Source organism: Megalobrama amblycephala, linkage group LG1 (genome assembly GCF_018812025.1).
Source record: "Megalobrama amblycephala isolate DHTTF-2021 linkage group LG1, ASM1881202v1, whole genome shotgun sequence".
NCBI classification, from domain to species: Eukaryota; Metazoa; Chordata; class Actinopteri; order Cypriniformes; family Xenocyprididae; genus Megalobrama; species Megalobrama amblycephala.
Genome location: NC_063044.1, coordinates 19,795,780 through 19,820,849, shown reverse-complemented (window position 1 = coordinate 19,820,849; position 25,070 = coordinate 19,795,780). Strand labels below are relative to the sequence as shown.

The window sequence follows — 25,070 nt, the reverse complement described above, 5'->3', positions numbered from 1 at the left end:
ATAGGTTTTGATAAAATTTATATACTTTATTATCTATTTCTTTTGGATCAGTTACAGTTTTATTATTTATATTTAAAGTAGTAAGTGCATTTCTTCCTTGTCTTGTTTTTTCTAATCTACTGAAATAGGAACTGTTTTTCTCACCATCTTCAATCCATTTTGCTCTGAATCATATATATGCCCCTTGTGCCTTTTCAGGTACAAATCATCTAATTTAGATTTTAATATAACCATTTATCATACCCTATTAGTATCTAATGACAGATCCTTCTTACAACAATCATTAATGTCCTTTATAAGCTGTCTCTCTAATTCTTTCTGCTTTTTACACAGTCTTTTACCATAATCAATTGAGTACTTTCTCACATCTATTAGGGTTAATAAGGATTAAGTAATTTTAGTAATTTAAGTATTAAGTATTGGTAATTAGTAATTTTTGAATTAGTAATTTTTGATTATATTCATAATCAACATACTTTGTCGGGACTCTATCATCAGGGACACAATTAAAGTCTTCGCCCACTAAAATATTATCAGTTGGGAAAAGTGCTTTCAATTCACTAATAGTCTCTGAAATTTGTTCCAGCAATATTTTGTTCCTTAATTGTCTATTATAACCATAAACATTCAGAAAAATCAGTGGAGTTCCTTCAACGATCAAAACTGCAGCAATCCAGGGTCCATCTTTATCTCTTTTAACTTCAGTAACTTTCCCGAGAAAGTTGTTCAAACATACAGTTGAGGCCAAAAATATTAGCCCCCCAGGAATTTTGGAACATTTTCCTAAAGATCTTTCCAATGTTTGCAGCATTGATAAAACTTGATATAATCAAACATTCACCAGTGCTATTTAGTAGCTTTTGGTACATTTTGGAATATGAAATACATTTTTAGGCTTGCTTTATATCAAATATAGTGAAAATGGGGTGGTCAAAAATATTAGCCCCCATGTGAATTTTTGCTTTCAAAACACACCTAATTAATCAAACAGCTTTCAAACCACACCTGTGCAGTCAATTGGCTTCCTAACAACACCTGAGCATTCAATGAGCATAAAAGGACTCCAAGGAACAGGGCACTTCATCACATTATTGGGAGAGACTACTTTTACTCACCATGCCAAAGACAAAGGAAATCAGTCTTCAGCTCAGAAAGAAGATAGTGGAGGCTCATGATAAGGGGGGAGGCTATACTGCCATTTCCAAGCGTTTCACAGTAGAGATGCGCGGTTGGCGGTTACAGCCGCGGACTCCGCGGATAAACCGCGGATCGGGCGGATGACGTGACAAAAAATAATATTTTAATTAAATTCGGGCAGGCGGTTGAACCAATCATAAACATAAACTTTTGAGTTCGGTCAGCTGATAATTTTACGTTCGCATTGGTTTAGCCTATTCTATTCTATTCTATTCTATTCTATTCTATTCTATTCTAAACATTTTGTGTGTTATTTATTTGGCCTCACTTTTACGTTCCGAGGCTCAAGGCTATTTTGCCAGAATTTCTTTGTCGCAACTGTGATGGCGTAGCTATTTCATTATGCTTCAAGTCTGTGGGGATGATCCTAAGTCCATGGGCTATTGGGGCATAGACTTGTCATACAGGCAATTTAGCCTGGTCAGACTTTATGTTCGTTCAAAGAGGGATGGAATATTTATTTTTCTAATTTAAGTTTGTGGGGGTGACTGAGCCTATAAGGCTTAGCTACGATATGCCGTTTTTTATTTATTTTTTTCAAATGTTTGCCAAAACATGCGACTATAGCCTGTGCCTACATTAAGATATTTATTTTAATATTTTTTTACTGCCTGCTGTTTCTTTTGGCATATAAAATAGGCATTGTCTGATAGAGATATCAATAAAGGTTCATCTGTGTCGCAGAATTGGTGTTGTTTCCGATTTCTACAAGCTCAATAACATCCACAGCAAAAAAAATAAATAAAAAATAAATAAATAAATGAAAAAAAAAAAAGTTGAAAAACTGTGCCCATTAATTAGATGTGCAAGGCAAGCAGGTACGTTTTTGGGGTTGTTATGGACAACTACAAACAGAGGTGTAAAGTACTTGAGTAATTTTACTTGATTACTGTACTTAAGTATTATTTTTGGGGATTTTTACTTTACTTGAGTACATTTGAAAATCAATACTTTTACTTTTACTTGATTACATTTTTTGAGAAAAAAGAGTACTTTTTACTCCTTACAATTTTATTTACAGTCAAAAAGTACTTATTTTTTGGAGATCACTTCATTCAATTTTCTTTTGCTATTACCAAACCAATTGAATTGCGCTGATGACCAGTTTAATTTAAAGGTTATTTATTCAATGAGATTCATTTTCACATTCCATGAAAATGGTCAGACATGTTCATTGGTCCTTTGGAAGTGACGTCATGTTGCATCAATTACCACAATGCACAGCACCTTGACCTCAAAGAATATACACTAACAAGAAGCGACACTCAATAGAATGTTCCATTGCAACACCTGCGCCAGCAGCGGCCTTGCATTTCCGCCATTTTGGGGTGAAGGCGACTTGGCAGTCCACTAGTTTCTATGGCAATATCAACTGCTTTGTTAAAAAAAAAAAAAAAAAACTTTTTCACAAAACCTTTTTGCTCTCAGTCAGTTTGGGTTAAAACTCTTTAAAAGATCTAGTATTAGTATTAGACTTATAAACACTGAATTAATACCGACATATGAAATTAAATTATGACATGCATCAGAAAAATTGGGAATGTTGGACAATAAATATATGAATATAACAGCTTGATTTTGCAGTGTTGTCTAATGTCCATTGAAGCAAAAGTGTCCAAAAGTGGGAATTATGCGATAATGGACACAGCAGATCATAAGATCATTATGTTTGTAGCGTGATCCATTAAAACGTACAATATAGCTTATTTCAATTCAGACCTAGATATTATTATTATTATTACTCCACTAGGTCTGAAATATATTGTTCGCTGCAAACATGATGATCTTAAATTAATTAATTATTAATTTACTATTAATAAATGTGTAAAGTTTTAAAGTTAAAATGGAAATGCTCAATAAAGTAGGCTAACTACGTTACCTCAGATGGATGAATGGTTGGATTCCACAACTGGTAAAATAAAATGTATATAAGACAATACAACATTTACTGTAGGAGCCATACAATTTAGTGGTGACTTAATTTAAAAAACTGTTCTATTGTGCTTCTGATTTGGCAGTGAAATTCACCGATTTTGGGTGCGTGAGATGTGAAGGATTCAATGGTCCAGTTAGTATTTTCACCCCATAATGGCGGCCGCGCTACCGGAGCGCCATCTAGTGACTGTTGCCTAAAAAGTATCAGAGTGTCGCCTCTTGGGTTCTATACTCTTTGTTGACCTGGAAATTACAGTGGGTACGGAAAGTATTCGGACCCCCTTAAATTTTTCACTCTTTGTTATATTGCAGCCATTTGCTAAAATCATTTAAGTTTTTTTTTTCTCATTAATGTACACATAGCACCCCATATTGACAGAAAAACACAGAATTGTTGACATTTTTGCAGATTTATAAAAAAAGAAAAACTGAAATATCACATGGTCCTAAGTATTCAGACCCTTTGCTGTGATACTCATATATTTAACTCAGGTGCTGTCCATTTCTTCTGATCATCCTTGAGATGGTTCTACACCTTCATTTGAGTCCAGCTGTGTTTGATTATACTGATTGGACTTGATTAGGAAAGCCACACACCTGTCTATATAAGACCTTACAGCTCACAGTGCATGTCAGAGCAAATGAGAATCATGAGGTCAAAGGAACTGCCTGAAGAGCTCAGAGACAGAATTGTGGCAAGGCACAGATCTGGCCAAGGTTACAAAAACATTTCTGCTGCACTTAAGGTTCCTAAGAGCACAGACGTTTGGGACGACCAGAACCCTTCCTAGAGCTGGCCATCCGGCCAAACTGAGCTATCGGGGGAGAAGAGCCTTGGTGAGAGAGGTAAAGAAGAACCCAAAGATCACTGTGGCTGAGCTCCCGAGATGCAGTCGAGAGATGGGAGAAAGTTGTAGAAAGTCAACCATCACTGCAGCCCTCCACCAGTCGGGGCTTTATGGCAGAGTGGCCCGACGGAAGCCTCTCCTCAGTGCAAGACACGTGAAAGCCCGCATGGAGTTTGCTAAGATGGTGAGAAATAAGATTCTCTGTTCTGATGAGACCAAGACAGAACTTTTTGGCCTTAATTCTAAGCGGTATGTGTGGAGAAAACCAGGCACTGCTCATCACCTGTCCAATACAGTCCCAACAGTGAAGCATGGTGGTGGCAGCATCATGCTGTGGGGTGTTTTTCAACTGCAGGGACAGGACGACTGGTTGCAATCGAGGGAAAGATGAATGCGGCCAAGTACAGGGATATCCTGGACGAAAACCTTCTCCAGAGTGCTCAGGACCTCAGACTGGGCCGAAGGTTTACCTTCCAACAAGTCAATGACCCTAAGCACACAGCTAAAATAACGAAGGAGTGGCTTCACAACAACTCAGTGACTGTTCTTGAATGGCCCAGCCAGAGCACTGACTTAAACCCAATTGAGCATCTCTGGAGAGACCTAAAAATGGCTGTCCACCAACGTTTACCATCCAACCTGAAAGAACTGGAGAGGATCTGCAAGGAGGAATGGCAGAGGATCCCCAAATCCAGGTGTGAAAAACTTGTTGCATCTTTCCCAAAAAGACTCATGGCTGTATTAGATCAAAAGGGTGCTTCTACTAAATACTGAGCAAAGGGTCTGAATACTTAGGACCATGTGATATTTCAGTTTTTCTTTTTTTATAAATCTGCAAAAATGTAAACAATTCTGTTTTTCTGTCAATATGGGGTGCTGTGTGTACATTAATGAGGAAAAATATGAACTTAAATGATTTTAGCAAATGGCTGCAATATAACAAAGAGTGAAAAATTTAAGGGGGTCTGAATACTTTCTGTACCCACTGTATAACAGTCAGTGGAAGAAAATGGAGGAAGTCAAAAATCAGCCACAGAATCAAGAGCACCCATGGCCAACAGTTCATCTGATGATGAAGATTTTTTCGCTTCTTTGAAACAGACAACACATGAAGCCAGCAAAGAGTTGGATGGATATCTGTCCTGTGTTTCAGACACCAGTGTTTCAGGCACTGCAGGATTGATTTTTAGCTCCAAAAGAGCTAGGCTTGACACTCACAATTTTGAAAATCAGCTTCTGCTTAAGTTAAATCAGAGGTTTTGCAACTTTGAGTAGCATGTTGCATACTGGCATTAGGTAGTAGTCTTATAGTTTGATAATTAAAAACAATTAAACACAAACAGTTCTACAGCAGGATAAAACCTTGTATGTGGTTCATTCACTTCATGTTTTTAGAGATTAAAAGCTTAAACAAGAATCTATAGTTTTCATTCTTGCTGTTACTTTTACTTTTTTAATACTCAAGTACAATTTTAATGTAGTACTTTTTTACTTTTACTCGAGTATGATTCTGGCCAGATACTTTTACTTTTAATTGAGTAAAATTTTCACTCAGTACTTGTACTTTCACTTGAGTAACATTTTTGAGTACTTTTTACACCTCTGACTACAAATGTGAACATTATTAGCCTATAATGTAAATGACTTGTTATTTTATTCGAGCTTTCTGTCTATTTGCTAAAAAATAAAGTGAAATAGGCATTTAGTAGTAGCTGGGCTAAATAGCAGCATGTTGAAATTATGCGCCAAAATGCGTTTTCAATTAGGCTACAATGAAAATATTGTACAGTACAGTGCGTTTAATTTAGGCTATTTATTTATTTTTGTCCCTGTGCGCCGATCGGAGACGGAGTTCACTGGTGATATTCAGAGAGCTGTCATCAGCAGCGCCTTGCATCGCCCAATCAGCGAATGGCGGGCAGGTCCGGTTTTGAAAATTGGTTAAAAAAGTTGGTGCGGATGGATGGCGGACGGATGATGAGTTTTGTGATGCGGTTGCGGATGAAATAATAGCCCATCCGCACATTTCTATTTCACAGTGTCTAGAACCGCTGTACGTTGCATCATTGCCAAGTACAAGGAGACAAATTCTGTAAGCGCAAGATTTCAGGAACGCTGGAGAGGAAAATAGTCAGAGATGCCCTGGACAACTGCCAAGATGATTGTTGCTGACCTGGCCTCTTCTGGAGTTGATGTTTCAAGGAACACAGTTGTGAGGGCTCTTCATCGTGGTGGGCTTCAGGGCCATCGTCCCAGAAGAACCTCTTTTCTCAAACAGCGGCACATCACAGCCAGACTGAGGTTTGCCCGTGAACATTTGAAAGGTAAAGACGAGTTTTTGGGAGTCTGTGCTTTGGTGATGAGACTGAATTGGAACTGTTTGGGCACATGGATGTTGCTTATGTTTGGTGAAGAAAGGGTGAGGCCTTCAACCCTAAGTACACAGTTCCCACAGTTAAACATGGTGGTGGGAGCATCATGCTGTGGGGCTGTTTTGCAGCCTCAGGCACAGGGAGCCTTGTTCGGGTGCATGGCATCATGAAAAAAAGAACATTATGTTGACATTTTGAGGGATAATATGCAGAAATCTGCTCGTAGTCTAGCCTTAGGTCGTCGCTGGGTCTTCAACAAGACAATGACCCAAAGCATACAACGAAATTGGTCCAACAGTTCCTGAAGGATACCAAAACCAAGGTCCTGGAGTGGCCCGCACAGAGCCCAGACCTCAATCTTATTGAGAATCTGTGGTGAGTGCTCAAAGTGAATGTCCATGCTCGGAAACCACGTAATTTGGACCAGCTGGAGCAATTTGCAATGGAATGGGCTAAAATTCCTCAGGAGACCTGTGCCAACCTAGTAAAGAACTACTCTAAGAAGTTGTTGTCAGTTGTGGCTCAGAAAGGGTACACTATTGACTATTAATGACCAGGGGGCTAATAATTTTGGATGTTTCATTTTTGCCCTTGTTTCAACTCACTATTTCAATTAAATATCCTAATCAAACTTACTGGACATTTTGTCTTTGTTATTTTGGAAACAAATACACTATAAAACACTTGTTGTTAATGGTCATTTCCATGGAGAAATAAAGAGTTTTGTCTAATTTCATAAGGAGGCTAATAATTTTGGCCTCAACTGTATGGCTACGCTAACAGATCTATTAATTCCATAGCTAAACAAAATGGTAACCAAAAAATTTAGTCTTCTTTACTGGAATGAATCTCTTGCAAGAAAATGCATTGTGCCTGTTGCCTTTTGCAAAATAAAAGTTTAGCCTTTCTCTTAATACTGTCTTTAAGCCCACTGGTATTTGACAAAATAAAAGAAAACTTAGAACAAAATGTAAACATAGTTTTCAGTAGTACTACAATTATCTAGAACAAGCTAACAAAAAATTAACGTCACATTGGTCCCTCGAAACATACGTGTCTCATTTGTTGACATTAATCTCAGAAAATATTTCCAACGCATTTTGGATTGTTATGGGAAAATCTGCACATTTTCTATGAACCCAAAAGGCCCTCAAAAATATGCTCTCATCCTCAGATCTCTTGCCTCTTTACTTTGGCCACAACAGCTCCTGCGCCATCTTGTCTTCCTTGGTTAGATCCTCTGCAAATCGAACGCCAGCATGTTTGCATACATCACACTCTTTGTAAAGCTTCCAGATCTCATTTCTGCACTCCCGTTTAACAAACTGGACGATGACTTGTCTTGTACGACTCTGCTCCTTCCTACCGATACGATGAGCAGTGTCCAACATGTAATCTACGTTCCCGACGCAATTTTTGAAAGGAGAGAAATCACCGTTGCCCTGACATCCTCGCTTTCCTTTTCTTTTGGGCCTTTGATACGCAAGTTCCATATCCTTTTGTATCTTTCCTGTTCTTTACACTTTTCTTTCAGCACCTTCATTTCGCCATGCAGTTTGCTGACTTGCCGTTCTATCTCCACTGTTTTGTTCTTGTAATCGGTTACCCTTCTGTCAACACGGCAATCAGGCTGGAATTCTCCTCCATTTTACGGGAGAGATCTTCCATCCTTCTCTCTTGGATTTCAAATCTGTCAAATCTTGTTAACAACTTCAAGTATTTTTGTATTAGTAGTGATACCATCCGGAGGCTCTTTCTCTTCCACTGCTCTGTTTTTTTCATGCTTTGTAATTTGCCCGGCATCGCTGGCACTGCGTTTGTTCATGTTGATCAGTTTGTCGCTTGTTTAACTATGATCCAAGTTGTTCATCAAACGGAAATAAATGTCTGTATTTCTTTTGAAACTCCTACATTTGTTTTAAAGTAAACAAATGAGACTTAACTTGCTTTTTTAAACTGATTTTTGAGGGATTGATTGAAGAGCTCTGGAAAATGTTGCTGCTCAGAGCGCCATCTTGCCAGAAATCCCGTCTTGAACTTCACACCCGTGTCAGAAGCAACGGACAAACGAGGCGAAAAGGACCACCTTTTGTAAATATCCACTAATCAGTGCATTAATTCTCTTGTTGCCAGGCAGAACTCCTTGCATGCCCAATCACATCAAAGGAAGACCAGAGCAAGCTATTTTAATTATGATTTTGAGTTCATAACACTTGAAATCTTAAGTTTATGTATTTTGTTGGTAAATAAGTTTAACTAGCTTATATTTTGAGTTATAGGTCTAAAATGCAAACTGTTAAGTAATATTTAGTCAAGATTACTTAATTGTTTAAAGCAGAACTAAGTAACTTTTTTTACCTTCATAAATAGTTTTCTAAGTCCTTACGATGGTTAATTGACTTGTAGTGGTGTGTTTGAGCCGTGCACTAACCCCCTCTGGCACGTCTACGCCAGAATACAGCATTTGCAAGTTGAGCTGCATCGACACGACACAATCTTGCCTCATGATCACGTTCACGCGGGAGTGACAAAATGCTTTACGGTAATTCAAAAACAATGTATATATTATGACTTTATAAGACAATTTCGAAAATTACCCTCCTCCATCGAGTGTACTGTATTTGCAAATGACCCACCTCCTCTTTCCTGTACTGTATTTGCAAAACTACTGCGCTGGTGAGCGTTGTAGTCGTTGTAGTCCAGAGCTGCGCTTGGAGTATTTATGACAGTGTGATTCACTGAAGGAAACTGTAGGGGGAGCTTCGCAAATCTTACTGAGTTCTGCTTTAAGTAAAGACAACATTAGGGTTTACAGTGTACATGCTAACAATATGCTAATTCATGCTAGCAATGTGTTAAATTGTTAAAATCAATCTATTTATCTGACCATTTCTATCTATCTATCTATCTATCTACAATGACTTGATTAATGCAACAACTTGAAGGGCGCTCTTGTGTGCGTCACACAGACAGAGAGATGTGCACAATTAGTTGATAATGTACACAAGGAATGGTGTTTTTTTTTTTTTTAAATAAAAACCATTTTGCTGTATTTTCGTATAATTAAACTGGAACCTTGTATATATATTGTAACATTTCATATGAAATATTTTATATTAAACATGTATGGCCCTATGTAGATCATACAAAAATAAAAAAAACACATTTTAAAAAGATCTATATCTTTCCAGCCATTGTTGCCGTGAATTCGTTCATTGTTGAATGCAGCGCCAGTCCAGTAAGATCGTGACCCCTGATCTGATCCCATAATTTAGTTATTTTACATAATTTACAACTCTAGACAATGTAGTTTATATTCTATATTAAACATCTATGGAACTGTCGATCATATAATAATAACAATTAATATCATGCTTTGTTTATTGCTGGTAGATTATCTGAGAGGCATAACCAGTGTGAAATCATAATGTTGCTAATGTAAGGATGGTAAAGTTGCAGAATGAGAGTAAAACTGGTGAAACTGGTTCAATCTCGTGAACTGAAGGAGAGAAGAGATCGACTCGTCAAACACTGGGTCACTTCTAACAGCACTAACATGAGTCTACTGTAGCCTGAATTCACTCTCAAAATCACACATTTAAATACTGATGATACCAAATATGTTTTTAGAAGAATTTTAAACCAAAACATCATTTTTATGATTTTAATAACTGAAGCTGAAATGTGTCTTCCATGTATTCAGTACTTTTCATAATAAACAGTAGAATTATAATATACTGTCGGCTAATCAAATGATTGAGCAGGAGACATTTATTGATTGATCAGAGTCTCTTTGAAGAACATTACTAAGGAGGTTGAAGTTTAATCCAAGTATTATGAAGCGATATGATTTCTCTGTATGGGGAGCAAAGTGAAATTTGATCCTGTTCCCTCTGATCAGTTCATGTCTACAGAAGACAAATCAAATATGGTGACGTGTCAATAATATCAAACCCTCAGTAGTGTCTGTGTCAGGAAACAGCAGAGGCATTTCTCTAAATATCTTCTGTGTTGGAGGATTTCTGTATGTGTGAGCGATGGATGCAGGGATCATTTTCTCCTGACATGATAATCACACTCTTCATGTCTCTTGATTTCCACAGACATCGACTTTCCCGAGACCAGGAACGACTTCCTACAATGTAAGTCACAGAGAAAACAAGCTGAGAAACTCACTGAGTGTGTTCATGTTCTTCCTGGAGAAGGAGAAAGAAAACATGACAGAAGAGATTTAGAGTTGATCGTGTAAATGATGATTTTCACAGGATATCTGCTCAACTGTACTGAGACACTGCTGAAATATTGAACATGAAGAGTTCAGATACATTAAAAGATCAGACAGATTGATAATTCCTGATTGTGATGTGTTTTATCTCCATCAGATTCCCGTCAGCTCATTCCGGATCTGAACACGGTGAATAAATGGATCAGTCTGTCTGAGGGGAACACAGTGATTACTGACACTTACCCAAAGACTCAGTGGTATCCTGATCATCCAGACAGATTTGATTGGTCTCAGGTGTTGTGTACAGAGAGTGTGAGTGATCGACGCTCTTACTGGGAGGTTGAGTGGAGAGGTCTTGAAGTGTTTTTATCAGTGTCATATAAGAGCATCAAGAGGAAGGCAGGGAGTGAGAGTCGGTTTGGAGCTAGTGATCAGTCCTGGAGTTTGAGCTGCTCTTCCTCCAGATATGGATTCAGATACTCATTTGGACACAAAGACAAATGGACTGAACTCCCTGTAAAGCCCGTCAGCATTAGAACAGTACATGAGGAGAATTACTATAGAACAGGAGTGTATGTGGATCACAGTGCAGGAACTCTGTCCTTCTACAGCATCTCTGGAGACATAATGACCCACCTCCACACAGTCCAGACCACATTCACTCAACCACTCTATCCTGGGTTTGGGTTTGGTAATAAATCATCAATGAAACTGTTGATGAATCAGAACAGACTGTAGAGAGACTCTACCCATAATGCTTTGAGCTGATGATGAATCAGTGACAGTGAGACTCTACCCATAATGCTTTGAGCTGATGATGAATCAGTGACAGTGAGATGTTATAGAGTCTCTTCATTACATTAATACTGTGACACTGAAATATCATGTCGGAATAAAAGTGTGAGACAGATCAGTGTGTCTGTGCTTTTCTCAATCTCTGTTTGTCAATGAAAATCACCTTCATTTAGTTCTATTATAGTGTCACATCAATTGAAGAGTTTGGTTCCAAAACGCGATAAACGCCAATTTTGAAAAAAACGAGTTACCGCCAAAACAAGCTCCCCATTGACTCTCTATTCAAAGTTCGATAATCAGTTTTTAACAAAACGCGATATCCGCCGTGTTTCGCTGCCCTGTTTCTTCCCTTTTTTCTCAAACAGAGACAAACGCCAGTCCTGTTTTTCCACAAAGCCCAACAGTTCCATTCGACCAATCACCGCGCACCATTCCATGACGCAAACTGTCATGGCGGCACCCTGTCAGTAGACGCCGGTAAACACTCGCCTCAGACTTTTAAGTTTTTATATAGGCTTCTAAAATGAATAACTTTGATGGTATTGAGGAGCCAGTGGTCGTGTCGTCTGTGGGAAAGAAGCGGAAGCCGTCAAAAGACAACCACGAAAGGGGAGTCAGAAAGAGAGTCAGAAACTCAGGCGGTGGCAAAATACCGGCGATTGCTTGTTCTCACAGTGAATCAAAAAACTTTTGTCATGCCAACAAACTGACAGCTGACGATCTTGTAAAAAACTTTGACACTCTACTGTCATACCACGAAGGCCGAACAAGACCAAGCAATTTTACACCTGATAACAGTAAAACGGGTACAGCGAAGACGTCCCAAGGTGGCAATTGAAGATGCACAGAAGGAGAGGGAGGTCACGAACGAGTACTACTTGCTCTCCAAGGATCATCCCACGAAGGTTCCTGTCTGCAAGGCAACTTTCTGTGCAGCGCTGGGTGAGTTTATTTGTTTTATTTCATAAATAAATAAATAAATAGATAGATAGATAGATAGATAGATAGATAGATAAATGAATAAATAGATAAATACACAAATAGATAAATAAATAACATGCTAAAAGTGAGATATTATGTAAAAAGTTATTCAAGTTATTGGTTTGTAGGCCAACCCATTTCAGGCTGAAATGGGTTTGTGGTTGACTGCCACTGTATATTCTGATGAGCCACTAGCCTATGCTATCTCAGTTTCCTCTTAACAAAGAAATAAAATGTTATTTTAACTTTTGTCGTTGCAGGTATTGGCAAAGATAGAGTAGCTCGAGTGGCAAGATATTATGCAGAGAATGCTGAGGCCAGACCAGAACGTAGGGGTGGTGCTCGCAAAGTTACAGAAAATGAAGAAAAGAAGAAACTTGTGATGGATCACATTCAAACATTCACTTGTAGGGCAAGCCACTATGGCAGAAGAGGAGCACCTGGGCGGAAATACCTTCCCAGTGACCTCAGCGTAAAAAAAATGCATGATTTGTTCAAGCAGCAAAATCATGATGCTGTTAGCTACTCTCTCTATTACAGTGTTTTCTGATACAGTTTCAACCTTGCATTTGGACATCCAGCCACCGACGCGTGTTCTACATGTGCAAAGTTTCATCTCACAGTAAAGAACCCCAGCTTGCCCGAAGAGGAGAAGCATACAGCATCAGCATCTTTCATTTTGCATCGCAGACGAGCAAGGGTGTTTTATGATTTGCTTGGGCAAAGTGACAATGCAGCATTGACAGTCTGCTTCGACATGATGCAGAATCTGGTACTCCCAAAAACCCCCATTGGTCAGGCGTACTACTCCCACCAGCTCGTCATGTACATCTTTGGTGTTGTTGTCCATGCTGGGAAAGGCAGCAAGCAAAGCAAGGATGACATCCATCTTTACACATGGATGGAACACGAGAACAGAAAAGACAGTAATTTGACTGCTTCTGCTCTGAACCACTGTTTTCGGCAGCCATTGAATGTTGCACTTTGCAATGTTCAGAAGTTGAGATTATTCAGTGATTCCTGTTTTGGACAAAACAAAAATGTGAATGTTCTGTCAATGCTGTTTGCTTTAACAAAGCAGAATTGTCCTAATATGATCACGGAATATGTGTTTCCCATCAGGGGACACAGTTTCCTTCCTGTTGACCGCGTTTTCGGGAGGATTGAGCAGCAGATTCGAAAGCACAATACCATCCTCATGCCCGAAGAGTACTATGACATTTTGAGGAACCATGGACATGTCCATGTCTACGGCCAGGACTGGCAAGCTTATGATTTCAAGAAGGCAACACAGGTTTTTGTAAAGCCACAGAAGTCATTCAAGCTCAGTGATGCTAGAATGCTGGAACTCAGGAATGACAAACTTGGATTCAAGACTGTGTACAACAGTGACTTCTGCTATCACTCGGTTTTGAAGCGAGGACAGAACTGGGCAAACTTCAAGCCGAGTCAGCTCCCAAATGTAAGCACAGTGAAGGATGCAAAAAGAAAGGATGTGCTTAACTTGCTTGCTGAAATTGGTGCTAGTGACACTGTGCGTGCCTTCTATGATGGAGCACTCATTGTAAATGATGCCGACCGTGACAGCCCTGAAGAATAATTCTGCCGATTGTGCCTTTTGAGTTCACTGTTTCAGTGCATAATAAGTGTGTGTGAACACGTGTGTGTGAGAAAGACCTGAGCAAACAGGAGGAGGAGTTAAGTGAGTGCGGAGAAAGTCTGTGTGTGGTTGGGTGTGTCTAGATAATGGCACTTCACAATGGCACTGAATTGTAGTTGTCCATAATAAATAGATAAATAGATAGATAAATAAATAGATAGATAGATAGATAGATAGATAGATAGATAGATAGATAGATAGATAGATAGATAACATGCACTACAACATGATTAATGTATTTCATGTATCTGTGTTGCACTATAAGAAATTTGTTCAAGTTGGCATTGTTATGTAAATCGACTGTCATGGTTGCTTATAGCCTAGTTATGTTGCACAATCTCACACAGATGTATTGTTTATTTAAAGTTATATTTTGCACAGAAATATTGTTATGTTTTTTAACACAGAAATATTGTTTTTATGAACATATTTTTATGAAGCATTGTGATGGATGTATTTTTTAGAAATCTGTTGTCCAAGTTTGGGACTTATATAGATAACTTACTATTTAATACTATTTAACTTAATAATTGTACAGTTTCGTACATTGTTTTGAAAATTTAATGAATGTAGTGTACAGAATAACAAGATGAATGCAACAGAAACAAAATTTTGCTCTAATGTTACGTATGAGTTCAGGATGAATTTGAAATGTTGCTATTAACAGCATTAATTAATTAATTAAGACTGAAATGAATGCAATCTGAAAAAGGCAGCGAGATGAATGTACTTTTAAAAATTGGTTTAATGGTTTAATATAAGTGATGTTGTTCAAGTTTTGGGGTTTGTCATATGTATAGACAACCTTTCCTTGTTATTTATTGTTATGTCTTTGCTCAATTTCATACAGAAAGTGAGTTTTTGTTGATGAAATGGATTTGTAGCATTTTGGGGAAAAACGTGTTATGGATATATTGCATTTTGGAGAAAAAGAAAATGTCTTTGTTTAATAAATGTTTAAAATCAAAATATGGATTTGATTTTTTTATGTTATTACAAACTCATAATGATATATTACAGTTTGAAACAGAAAATAACAGTTTTCATACAAACAGTCTTTTGGGAAAGAAAATGCCTTTTTTCTCAATTTAACAATTTTGGATTTATAGCGTTTTGGAACCAAACTCTTCATATATTCATATATACATACTAGGGCTGGGCGATATATCGCATGCGACTGTCACGCGCATTTCATCAGTAAAGCCGGTTCCCTGATTACCGCTAAATCGCATCACCTGCTTTCAAATGGAGCGGCATTTAATAGACAGAGCCGTAGTTCACTGACAAGCTACGCAATATCGCGTTCATTATCGAAGGCGATTCATCTGCAATAATGAACGCGATAGCTTGCGTAGCTTGTCAGTATATCGCATGCGATATATCGCCCAGCCCTATATATATATATATATATATATACATTTTTTTTTTTATACAAAATGACTGATCATTTGGCTAGACAAGACACATTCCTTTAGAAGCTTGTTTCCGCCAAGGAATAAAAAACTCTTTACTATAACAGCTCAGCAACCTGTTTTTGCAAGTTCTGAGTCATTTCTGGTTTTGAATAAAAAAAATCAATTAATTGGTTGGAAATTAATGCCCCCATTCATCGATTAATCGTAAAAAGAACTGACAAATTAATTGATTATTGAAAGATCTTATTATTACAATTTTCATTAAAATAAAGTATATCTATAATGCAATGCTAATCCATATAGCCTTTATCACTGCTTAGAATACTATGAAATATTGTGTGCCTTATTCTGTTTAAGAAGCCACATCATCTCACAGAAGGATTTATTTCAAACACTCGACTGACATTATGAAGTGAGTTCTAATTATAAGTAATAAATGTAATAATTTATTACTTATATAATAATTATAAGTAACCTAATTATAAGTAATAAATGAATTTAATTAGGACTAACATTTGAGGGCAGTAGTGCCTGTGCACCTGGAGCCCTGCATTGAGATTAAACTTATGGAGTACCCACAGCTGGAGCACGCTTAAAGGATAAATTCACTTCCAGAACAAAAATGTCCTTATAATTTACTCACGCTCATGTTATTCAAGATGTTCATGTGTTTCTTTCTTCAGTCGCAAAGAAATTAAGGTTTTTTCTCCATATTGTGACTTCACTGGTGGCCAACGATTGAACATCCAAAATGCATGGTGAGTAAATTATCAGGAAATGTTTATTCTGGAAATGAACTTATCCTTTAAGTCATTATGAGGTGACTATTTTGAAGTAGGGCTGGACGATATGGACAAAATTTATATCACAATATATTTCTTAATTTCGGTCAATACAGTATGGATCCGATATCGATATAAACACTATATGAAATTTTTTAACATTATAAATTCCTTTATCATGACTTTTGATTAATTTTAAGCATCTTTGCTAAATAAAATTACTAATTTCTATAATGTCTTTCCCCAAAAAATAATAAAAATTATACTGACTCCAAACTTTTGAACAGAATAGTGTAACAAACAACAAAAGTGTTTTATTTCAGATAAATACTGATCTTTGGATCTTTCTATTCATCAAAGAATCCTGAAAAAGATTGTACTCAACTGTTTTAAATATTGATAATCAGCAAATCAGCATATCAGTATATCAAGTGACACTGAAGACTGGAGTAATGCTGAAAATTCAGCTGCGCATCTCAGAAATAAATTATAGTTCAAAATCTATTCAAATAGAAAGCTATTTTAAATAGTAAAAATATTTTACAATTTTACTGTTTTTGCTGAACTAAATGCAGCCTTGGTGAGAAGAATCTAGTTAAAAAAAAAGAAAAGAAATATAGTATTTTATATATATATATATATATATATATAATATAACCTTACCTTTGATGGGATTAATGTATCTCCCAGTTATTATGTCTTTGTCCTTCCCCATTTTGACATGCATTACTGCATCTTTTAAAGGATTGAGTCCTCTGGTCCGACAACTCAGACTCGATACAAAATATCATGTCAAGTCAATCACAGATAAACAGTATAATTAATTAATTAAGTGCATATATATATATATATATATATATATATATATATATATATATATACACACACACACATACACATATATAAATATATATCAATAAATCACTATAAATCAAAAGCTAAAAATAACACAACACTACAAAAATAAACTTTGATGTTAAATATTCACTAAAAAGATTTCATCATTAGCTATAGCTCCACAGTGGAGAGCTGCTTTATAACAGAAAGTCAAGTTGTAATTCTAACTGAAAGCGACACTGAGATGTAGAGATGGAGTGTGAGACGCTCCACACGGAAATCACAACAGTTTGTGTGTAGCAGGAAGCATTAGGTCAAAATGAGATCAAAATTGTATATTTGTTGATAATTTTTATTTATTTATATTTTTATCAACGTTGTTGATAATGTGAAATAATCATTTTAAACCTATCACTTGGTTTCGGTGATTAAACCATGCTCTCATTACCTGTTACAACAATCTTGAATTTTAAAACAATTTTACAATGAATAAGATAATGAGATGAGATTTTGTTAGAATGTTGAACTGTGTTAGGTACGGTGGCCGAGAGGGCTCAACGCGCTGCAAATGAAGAAAACACATGCAAATAGAAAAAACACCAGCAAATAAAGAAAACATCTTCATCAGTTTGATAACACATGCGCTGCAAATTCCACAACACTTACAAATAGTGAAACGCGCTGCAGAAGTCACAACATATAAGTGTGATCAAATGTTGTTTCTACATTGTGAATCAGTAAAACGAAAACGCACTCAACAGGTGGAACCCTTGAGATTAGACAGCTAAATTGCTTGTTAAGCGACAGCCAATCACAGGCTTTCCGGTCCGTGAACTTTTGTGTCCATTCCTTTTTCGTTTTTTAACCACGTCAAGAAAAACAAAAAACAAACGGTTGTTTTATTTTTAAATGCTATGGTGAATACCGAAATTTAAATTAAAACTGAATACACAACTTTCATGTGCACAAAATAAATATTGACTTCATTTCAGATTTTTATTACGTTTTGCATCATTATAAACCAAAATTAAAAAAAGGACAGAAGTCGAAAAAATGTCAATTTACAAATTTTCTTTTGAAAAATTGTTTCTCCCACATTTTTGAGAGCCAGTCTCTGAAACATGATAATAGGCCCTACTTGACTTGATTTCCACCCCATTCTCACTCACGAGTGGTCCGACACTGCGAAGAATGCTATACTGGCGGCAAACGCGTCCAGCGAAGCGGAACATTCCAAGCGCTTAACGTGAAAAATGCTTAATGTGGCTTTGGTGATATTGGAGGAGCAAATTCACTACACCTTAGCAGCCCACTATGAACACAATTAATAACACATTAAGCATTTTCCTAGAAAATAAAACACAGTTATGAGGAAAACGCTTAATGCATTAAGACACTGATATTAAATGACCAATAAAGCAGACAAGCAGGTCAGGCCGAATGAAGACAAGGTGCTTTCAACGTTTAGCGTTATAGAAAACCGTTATAAATGCTTAACATAAAAATATTGTCCTTCCACTTTGTTTACGTTGCCGTTGTCATTGAATATTTCATGTCAAACCTCCACTGAGGCAAAGGGTATGGGAATTTTGTCTTCATGAAAATCACATATTGGGGTATAATTTTGTCATCATAACAAATGTTGGTATATTTTCGATTTGAACAGCATAGCATAGCTATAAAGTGACTCCTAATCCAAAACAATTTCTCAATATAAAACAATATAAAACACCTAACAGAGCCAGACGAAACAGTCACAGTAATTTAGATGTCATTTTGGCCTTTATTCATATAAAACAGTAAAAAGCAAAATGATGGGATTGAGACCACAAGCGGGAACTCGATCATGTTAGAGCGCTAAACAAGAGGTTATAAGGTTTAGAAATTTAATGTTTAGGTTAAAATATAAATGTACAAATAATAATAATAGTAATTTAATGAATGAAAATTAATCAATGTCATTTAGGCAGGCTCTTGAAGCGAGTCATTGACGCCAGAGGAAAAGGCACTAGAGGGCGCTTTAGCGTCTGTGTGTATGACGCAAAACACTGAAATTAAATTTAGCATTTTTACATATTAAATAAGTTGTATATCATTTATATTATTTTTCACAAAATAATAATGTTGCATAAAGAAAATTAGCTTGTATCTGCTAATTCTATTCTTCAGAGTTAAAATAAAAGACAAAGAACCCGCATTTTCCATATTTCATTTCTGATTTAAAAAAAGGAAAAAGGAATGGACGCAAAAGTACATGGACACTTTCCCATCCCCCACTCGTTTGCAGCCACCCATGATGCATTTAAAAGTTAATGGCCAATCAGATCTTTATAAAAGTCCACATTGGTATTTGCAGATGAAAAATAACACATATAACATTAAATAAATATTTTCTATCAGTTTGAACTGATTATTAGTCACTCAAACAACCTCTCAGCGTCAATCGTGCATATTCGCCATGTTTTGTAGTTTTTTTAACACTTTTTACTCGTGTTTGTAGTTCTGAACTGAATCCGCGTCCAACGCGCAATGGGTTGTGGGCAATATTAGCCTTTATAAGCTGCGTTCCATTCGACAGGGTCCCTACGCAGTGTTCACTGCTCCCTACTCCCTGAGCACGGTATATCAGTTGAAGTGGACTTCGCTGACAATAATCGCTCATTTGGAACGCCCTGCAGACGTCATCAAAGAAAGTCAACGACAGTGTCGCGCAGATTATGATATAATATAAATAAATAGATATTATAATTTACTTTCGAATTTAAAATTGACTCTTAACAGATTTGAAGCTGTAACTGCCATGCCATATAAAAATACATTCTCATTTTGTAAACTGTATAATGGTATTAATCCATGGTCTGGGTCTCATCTCGTGCGCTTTCTTTTCCACGCGCAGCCGCATAGTAAACACTTCTGAGGTAAATAAAGTAAAATAAAAATGACTACAGAGCCTCAGATGCTTTTCAACACTTTTACTTTGTCATGCCTATTCATACAATAAAATATGCAAATGTAACACATCGCCATAACCATTCATACTTTCGTTCAAAATTTATGAATACTCAAAACGTAAATTCCTCCATCGGAGAGCCGTTTAAAAACTCTTTCAACGGCTCCGCTCCATCATAGTTCTGACTGGTGACGTGGTGCGCAATGACAGTTGGGTAATTTTACCTCTCTACTTCCTGTGAAGTGATGTATCGATGTTCCCTTATTCCCTACGCCGTTCGCAGTGCCCTTCGAACTGAACATGTTCGCTCCCTTCGGTATGGAATCTCACTTAAGATGGCGAAATAACGTGTGAAGTCCACTTCACAGTCCACTTCCGGCCGAATGGAACGCACCTATAGTGTGAAAAAAATTTATCTAGATTAATCTAGATTAAAAAAATTAATCTATGCCCACCACTAATATATATATATATATATATATATATATATATATATATATATAATTTTATTTTTTCATTTGATTGATAGTATTACTCGGTCAAAATTTGTTAATATTATACTACTAGTGCAAATTGCCAGTGCAAAATCAGTTTTTGTGTGTGTTTTTAGTAATTGTTGTTGGTTTGGTGTGTTTGAGTGCTCATTGTTACAATTACACAGCAAAAGTTTTGTTCATTTGGGCAAGGTAGAAAGCAAATACTGATACTGACATAATGACATACAATAAATATGGATTCAGGCAGCAGGCTGCACAGTGAACTGTATTGGCAAAAGCCAATTTCTGTTTCTTTTACCAATATATTTAACGATTTGCATTTCTAATCCAAACAACGTCATACTTGGCACTGCACTTACTTGTGCCCGTAGCAAGACACCTGTCAAGCTTGAAATCCATCGGACTTATGGTTCGAGAGATATGCGAATAACACACACACACACACATACACACACAGACAGACGTTCCTTTTAGAGATGTTCCTTTTTTAGATTTATAGATAGATGTATGGTATATGTTGTCATACTGCCCAGCCCTAATGTGCGGTATGGGTTGGGCAATGACAAGAATTTCCATATTACAAACCTAGAAAATGTTTTCAGATGGAGTATGTGATAGTTTATAGTTAATTTTTGAATATAACAGCATTTTCATTTTAGGGTGGTCTTTTTAAATGCATATTTCAACCACTTACACTGGTTTTTTTTTTTTTTTTTCTGTTTTTTTCTGAGATTACCTATCTGGGTCTGGTTGGTGGCTTTGACCTGAAAGACACCGTCTGGAGAGTGCTGAAAGCCACTTTTACAACTGCTGTGGCACGTGGTATGAATTGGAGAGGAGTCTATGGGAAGATTGGTGTCCAACGACTGGTTGTAAAGGAAGTTATCATTGGTAAGAACCTTTTTTAGAATTCTTTCTTATTTGTATAGCACTTTGCACAATACAGAACTTTTCAAAACCGCTTTACAGAACATCGTATTGTAAATTCTGTTATCTCAGTAATAGTAATAGTCACAAATTCATGGTTTGGTGCTTAAATCCCCTAAACACCCTTTCTCTTCCTGCTAAATGCATAAATGTAATTAACAATACAAATAATCAATGTATGAGTCAAACTCACTAAAATTGCCGAGAGTTTATTTTCCAAGCATCATTTTATTATATCCACGTAGGGCTGCCCTCGACTAAATATTTTTCTACTTTTCTAAATATTTTTCTCTGCAAGCGCTCTAAGTTTGGGCCTCTTATAATTTGAACCAACCATCCGTAATAAGAATCGTATATATAAATCTGTTGTCAACAAAGAGACCACGTCTGTGGTTTTCTGCAAAAAATAAAAGCTCAGTGGTTTGAAAGCAAGACATCATAAATGTTAGTATTGTAATTTTACTGTTGTTCTGTAAAGAGAATTGAATATTATTGTAACATTATTATTATTATTATTATTATTATGAATACATAAGTTCTCATTTTTTTTTACAGTACAATAGTGCATATAATTGCAATATTCAGTCCCTCCAGTTTTTCGCGATTCCGCGTTCGCTTAATACAACGCAAAATCAACAAAATTTATGCATAATTCCTAATTTAACCGCAAAATAATCACAAAAATGAAAAAGACCTCACAAAACATTAAATTATAAACACCCAATTGAAATATCTCTAGTTTTAATTAAAGTTTCAATGCATTACGTGGATACAGATGTTGCGCACGCGTGATGTCTGTGATCGGTCTGTCAGATACAGATCTGTGGAATCATAGGAAACGCAAGCAGCTAACCATGTCGGAGATGGCTTCAAGGATGACGGCCGCTGGACATGATCGAAATGAAGCAAGCAAAAGTGATTCTTGTATTTTATATTGCTGTGTGGTATGACGATTTAAAGGACAAATTCGGTATTTTACACTTAAAGCCCTGTTTACAGATCGTTTCTGATGAAATACAATGGTTATGATTGAAATTTGGACAAATGCTGCTGACACAAGAATTTTAGCTTTCTGTGGGATCACCCCCGCCCCCACACACCTTCACAATTGCTGCATAGGTGCACTGGCATAATCCATCCTTAAAACGCATTAAACTTTCGTTTACAAAGACGTGAAACTCACCGAGTGGTCAGGGATGTTCACTGATATGCTCACACAAAAACAGATTTTATCGTAGTTTTCGTCCATCTCCACTGACGTTTTTTGCAGCGATTTTTGTGTGAGCATATCAGTGAACACCCCTGACGACTCGGTGAGTTTCACGTCTTTGTAAACAAAAGTTTAATGTGTTTTAAGGAAGGATTGTTCCAGTGCACATACGCAGCCATTGTATAGGTGGGGGGGTGATACCACAGAAAGCTAAAATTCTCGTGTCAGCAGCATCTGTCCAAATTTCAATCTTAACCGTTCTATTTCATCAGAAACGATCTGTAAACAGGGCTTTAAGTGTAAAATACCGAACTTGTCCTTTAAAAGTGCAGTATACCGCGAAAAAACTAATTTCAGCCAGTCAAGTGACGGTCTTTCTCTGACTGAGTGACTGCCTGACTGCAGTAGGCTATGTGTGTGTCAGTGTGTGTGTGTGTGTGTGACTGACTGACTGCGTGTCACCGCCTGTCAGCGTTAGAGTTTTGAATTCTCTTTAAAGCGCTTGAACAAATACACATAGCTACAATTACATTTTTACATTTTGACATTTACAAAGTCATTTTGATCGCAAAAATCACCCCAAAAAATCGTGAAATCCTGGAGGGACTGAATAGTAAGATATCTCTTTATCAATTTAATTCAAATAATAATAATTACAGGGGATGGGGTTTGCTATTCTTGTTTTCCCTCTTTTTTTGTCATTAGCTGATCACATCCCTGGCTCACTTAAGTGACTGCATTTTTATTTATTTATAAGTTGTTTTGTTTTTGCATAAAGTTATTTTTTATATATTGTCAATCAATAAATCAATCAATAAAGCTGTAATCAATATTTTTGCTTGAGATTATCATACTGTCAAAGTCTCATACCAGCACATGCCTACACCTCTGTATTTAGTTCATTATCACTGTGTATTTAAGTTCCTCCTTGCATTCAGTACTTGGCTGTTTGTGCGTTTGTGCTTGCACGCTGTCTCACATCATTGTGTTTGAGTTTATTTTGTGTTAGTAAAAACACTTCTATTTGAATCTTCTTCATCGTCTTTGGACTTAAACGTGACATTTATGCTATCTGTGTTGGTGTGTTTTTACATTAAAGTGTTCATGTCTTTTTTTAAAGCAGAATACATGCAGTGTTGTAAATTCTAACCGGTTGGTGAAAAAGTATTCTAAAAATATATTCTAAAAACAAAATCTAAATTATTTGTCATAAGAAATGATGGTATTATTATGTATTTTAATTGTATTTTTATAAACTGAAAAATACAATTTGCAATTCCTTTTGAAAATATACTGGAAATGTTTTGTTTTTTTTGTTTTTTCATACAGTGGTTAATAATTGCAATTAAAATATTAAAGGAAATAATTTATATTTATTGATTTTTTTTTTCTTTTTCTATTATCCTCCAGCGCTAGCTTCCAGGTTGTATTGCTGCTAACATTATTTAAATTTATCTTCATTGCAGGTGCAGTCAGGCAGAATCCCCTTACTGAAAAAGCCTCAAATAAAGACATTGAATTCAACATCATTAAATGGTTGCACCTTGCTGGAGACCGAGAGGGGGGGAGGAGGGAGCGATTGAAGAAAGGCGAGGCCCAACAAAACATTGCCGACCCTCATTAGAGACGTCCCTGCACATCAACACACATCTCAACTTACCTTTCAAGTTTCTTTAACTTTATCAATTTCTCTTTAAAGTTCTCTGTACAAGTTACTCTGATTTTTTTTTTTTCTGTGATTTTTATTACTCTCGGAGTTGAACATAACATTAATACATGCTTTAAAACATGAATTGTGGTGTAAAAAAATAAAGACTCTTTGAATGTTATTTATATTATTAATATTTATTCTTAATGTTTTCAACTGAATTCCACTTAAATTATTAAGTACAACTGAGTAGCTGTAATATTTATTCTTAAATGTATTCTTAAATGTTATATTTATTCTTAAAGCTGTAATTATTTGAACACTTGTTGAAAGTAAATTGTTTTGAGTATACATTTGTTGTTTAGTGTTTCATTTACCTTTTACATTTTTACATTTTACACTTTTACATACTGTCAGCTGCATGTGGGCCACATAGGGGCTGTTAGATTTTAACAAAACTCAACCATACTAAAATTGCATATAAGGCTCACATATGGGCCATATTAAATTGTATTATTTGGCTCATGCTTGGTGGAGTTATAGCACTCCTTTGGTTCAGTTCTGGCAAAGAAGAAGTGTGCCATATTTGGGCCACATACAATTATATTTGGCTCATGCTTGGTGGACTTATGGCACTGCTTTGGTTCAGTTCTGGCAAAGGAGATGTGGGCCATATCTGGGCCGGCAAACACAAACTAATCTGGGCCACAGCTCAGCTGTTTATCTGGCCCACATCTTTGCCAAAGGAAATTTGCTGACTGGGAGAGTGATGGCGCGTGAGTGGTGAGCTT

At 36.5% G+C, this 25,070-nt stretch overlaps 2 protein-coding genes across 2 annotated transcripts in view; one reads left to right on the top strand and one right to left on the bottom strand.

Moving 5' to 3' along the window:
- The window catches only part of LOC125249158 (stonustoxin subunit alpha-like), a 29,188-nt gene extending 17,701 nt beyond the window's left edge, over nucleotides 1–11,487 (top strand). The window contains exons 4-5 of the mRNA XM_048161380.1: nucleotides 10,456–10,494; nucleotides 10,735–11,487. Coding sequence (XP_048017337.1) covers nucleotides 10,456–10,494; nucleotides 10,735–11,315 — 620 coding nt within the window. The 3' untranslated portion in view covers nucleotides 11,316–11,487. The remainder of the gene's footprint in view (nucleotides 1–10,455; nucleotides 10,495–10,734) is intronic.
- Nucleotides 1–25,070, bottom strand: part of LOC125244089 (gastrula zinc finger protein XlCGF57.1-like) — a 130,157-nt gene that overhangs the window by 86,621 nt on the left and 18,466 nt on the right. The gene's annotated exons all lie outside the window — the stretch shown is intronic.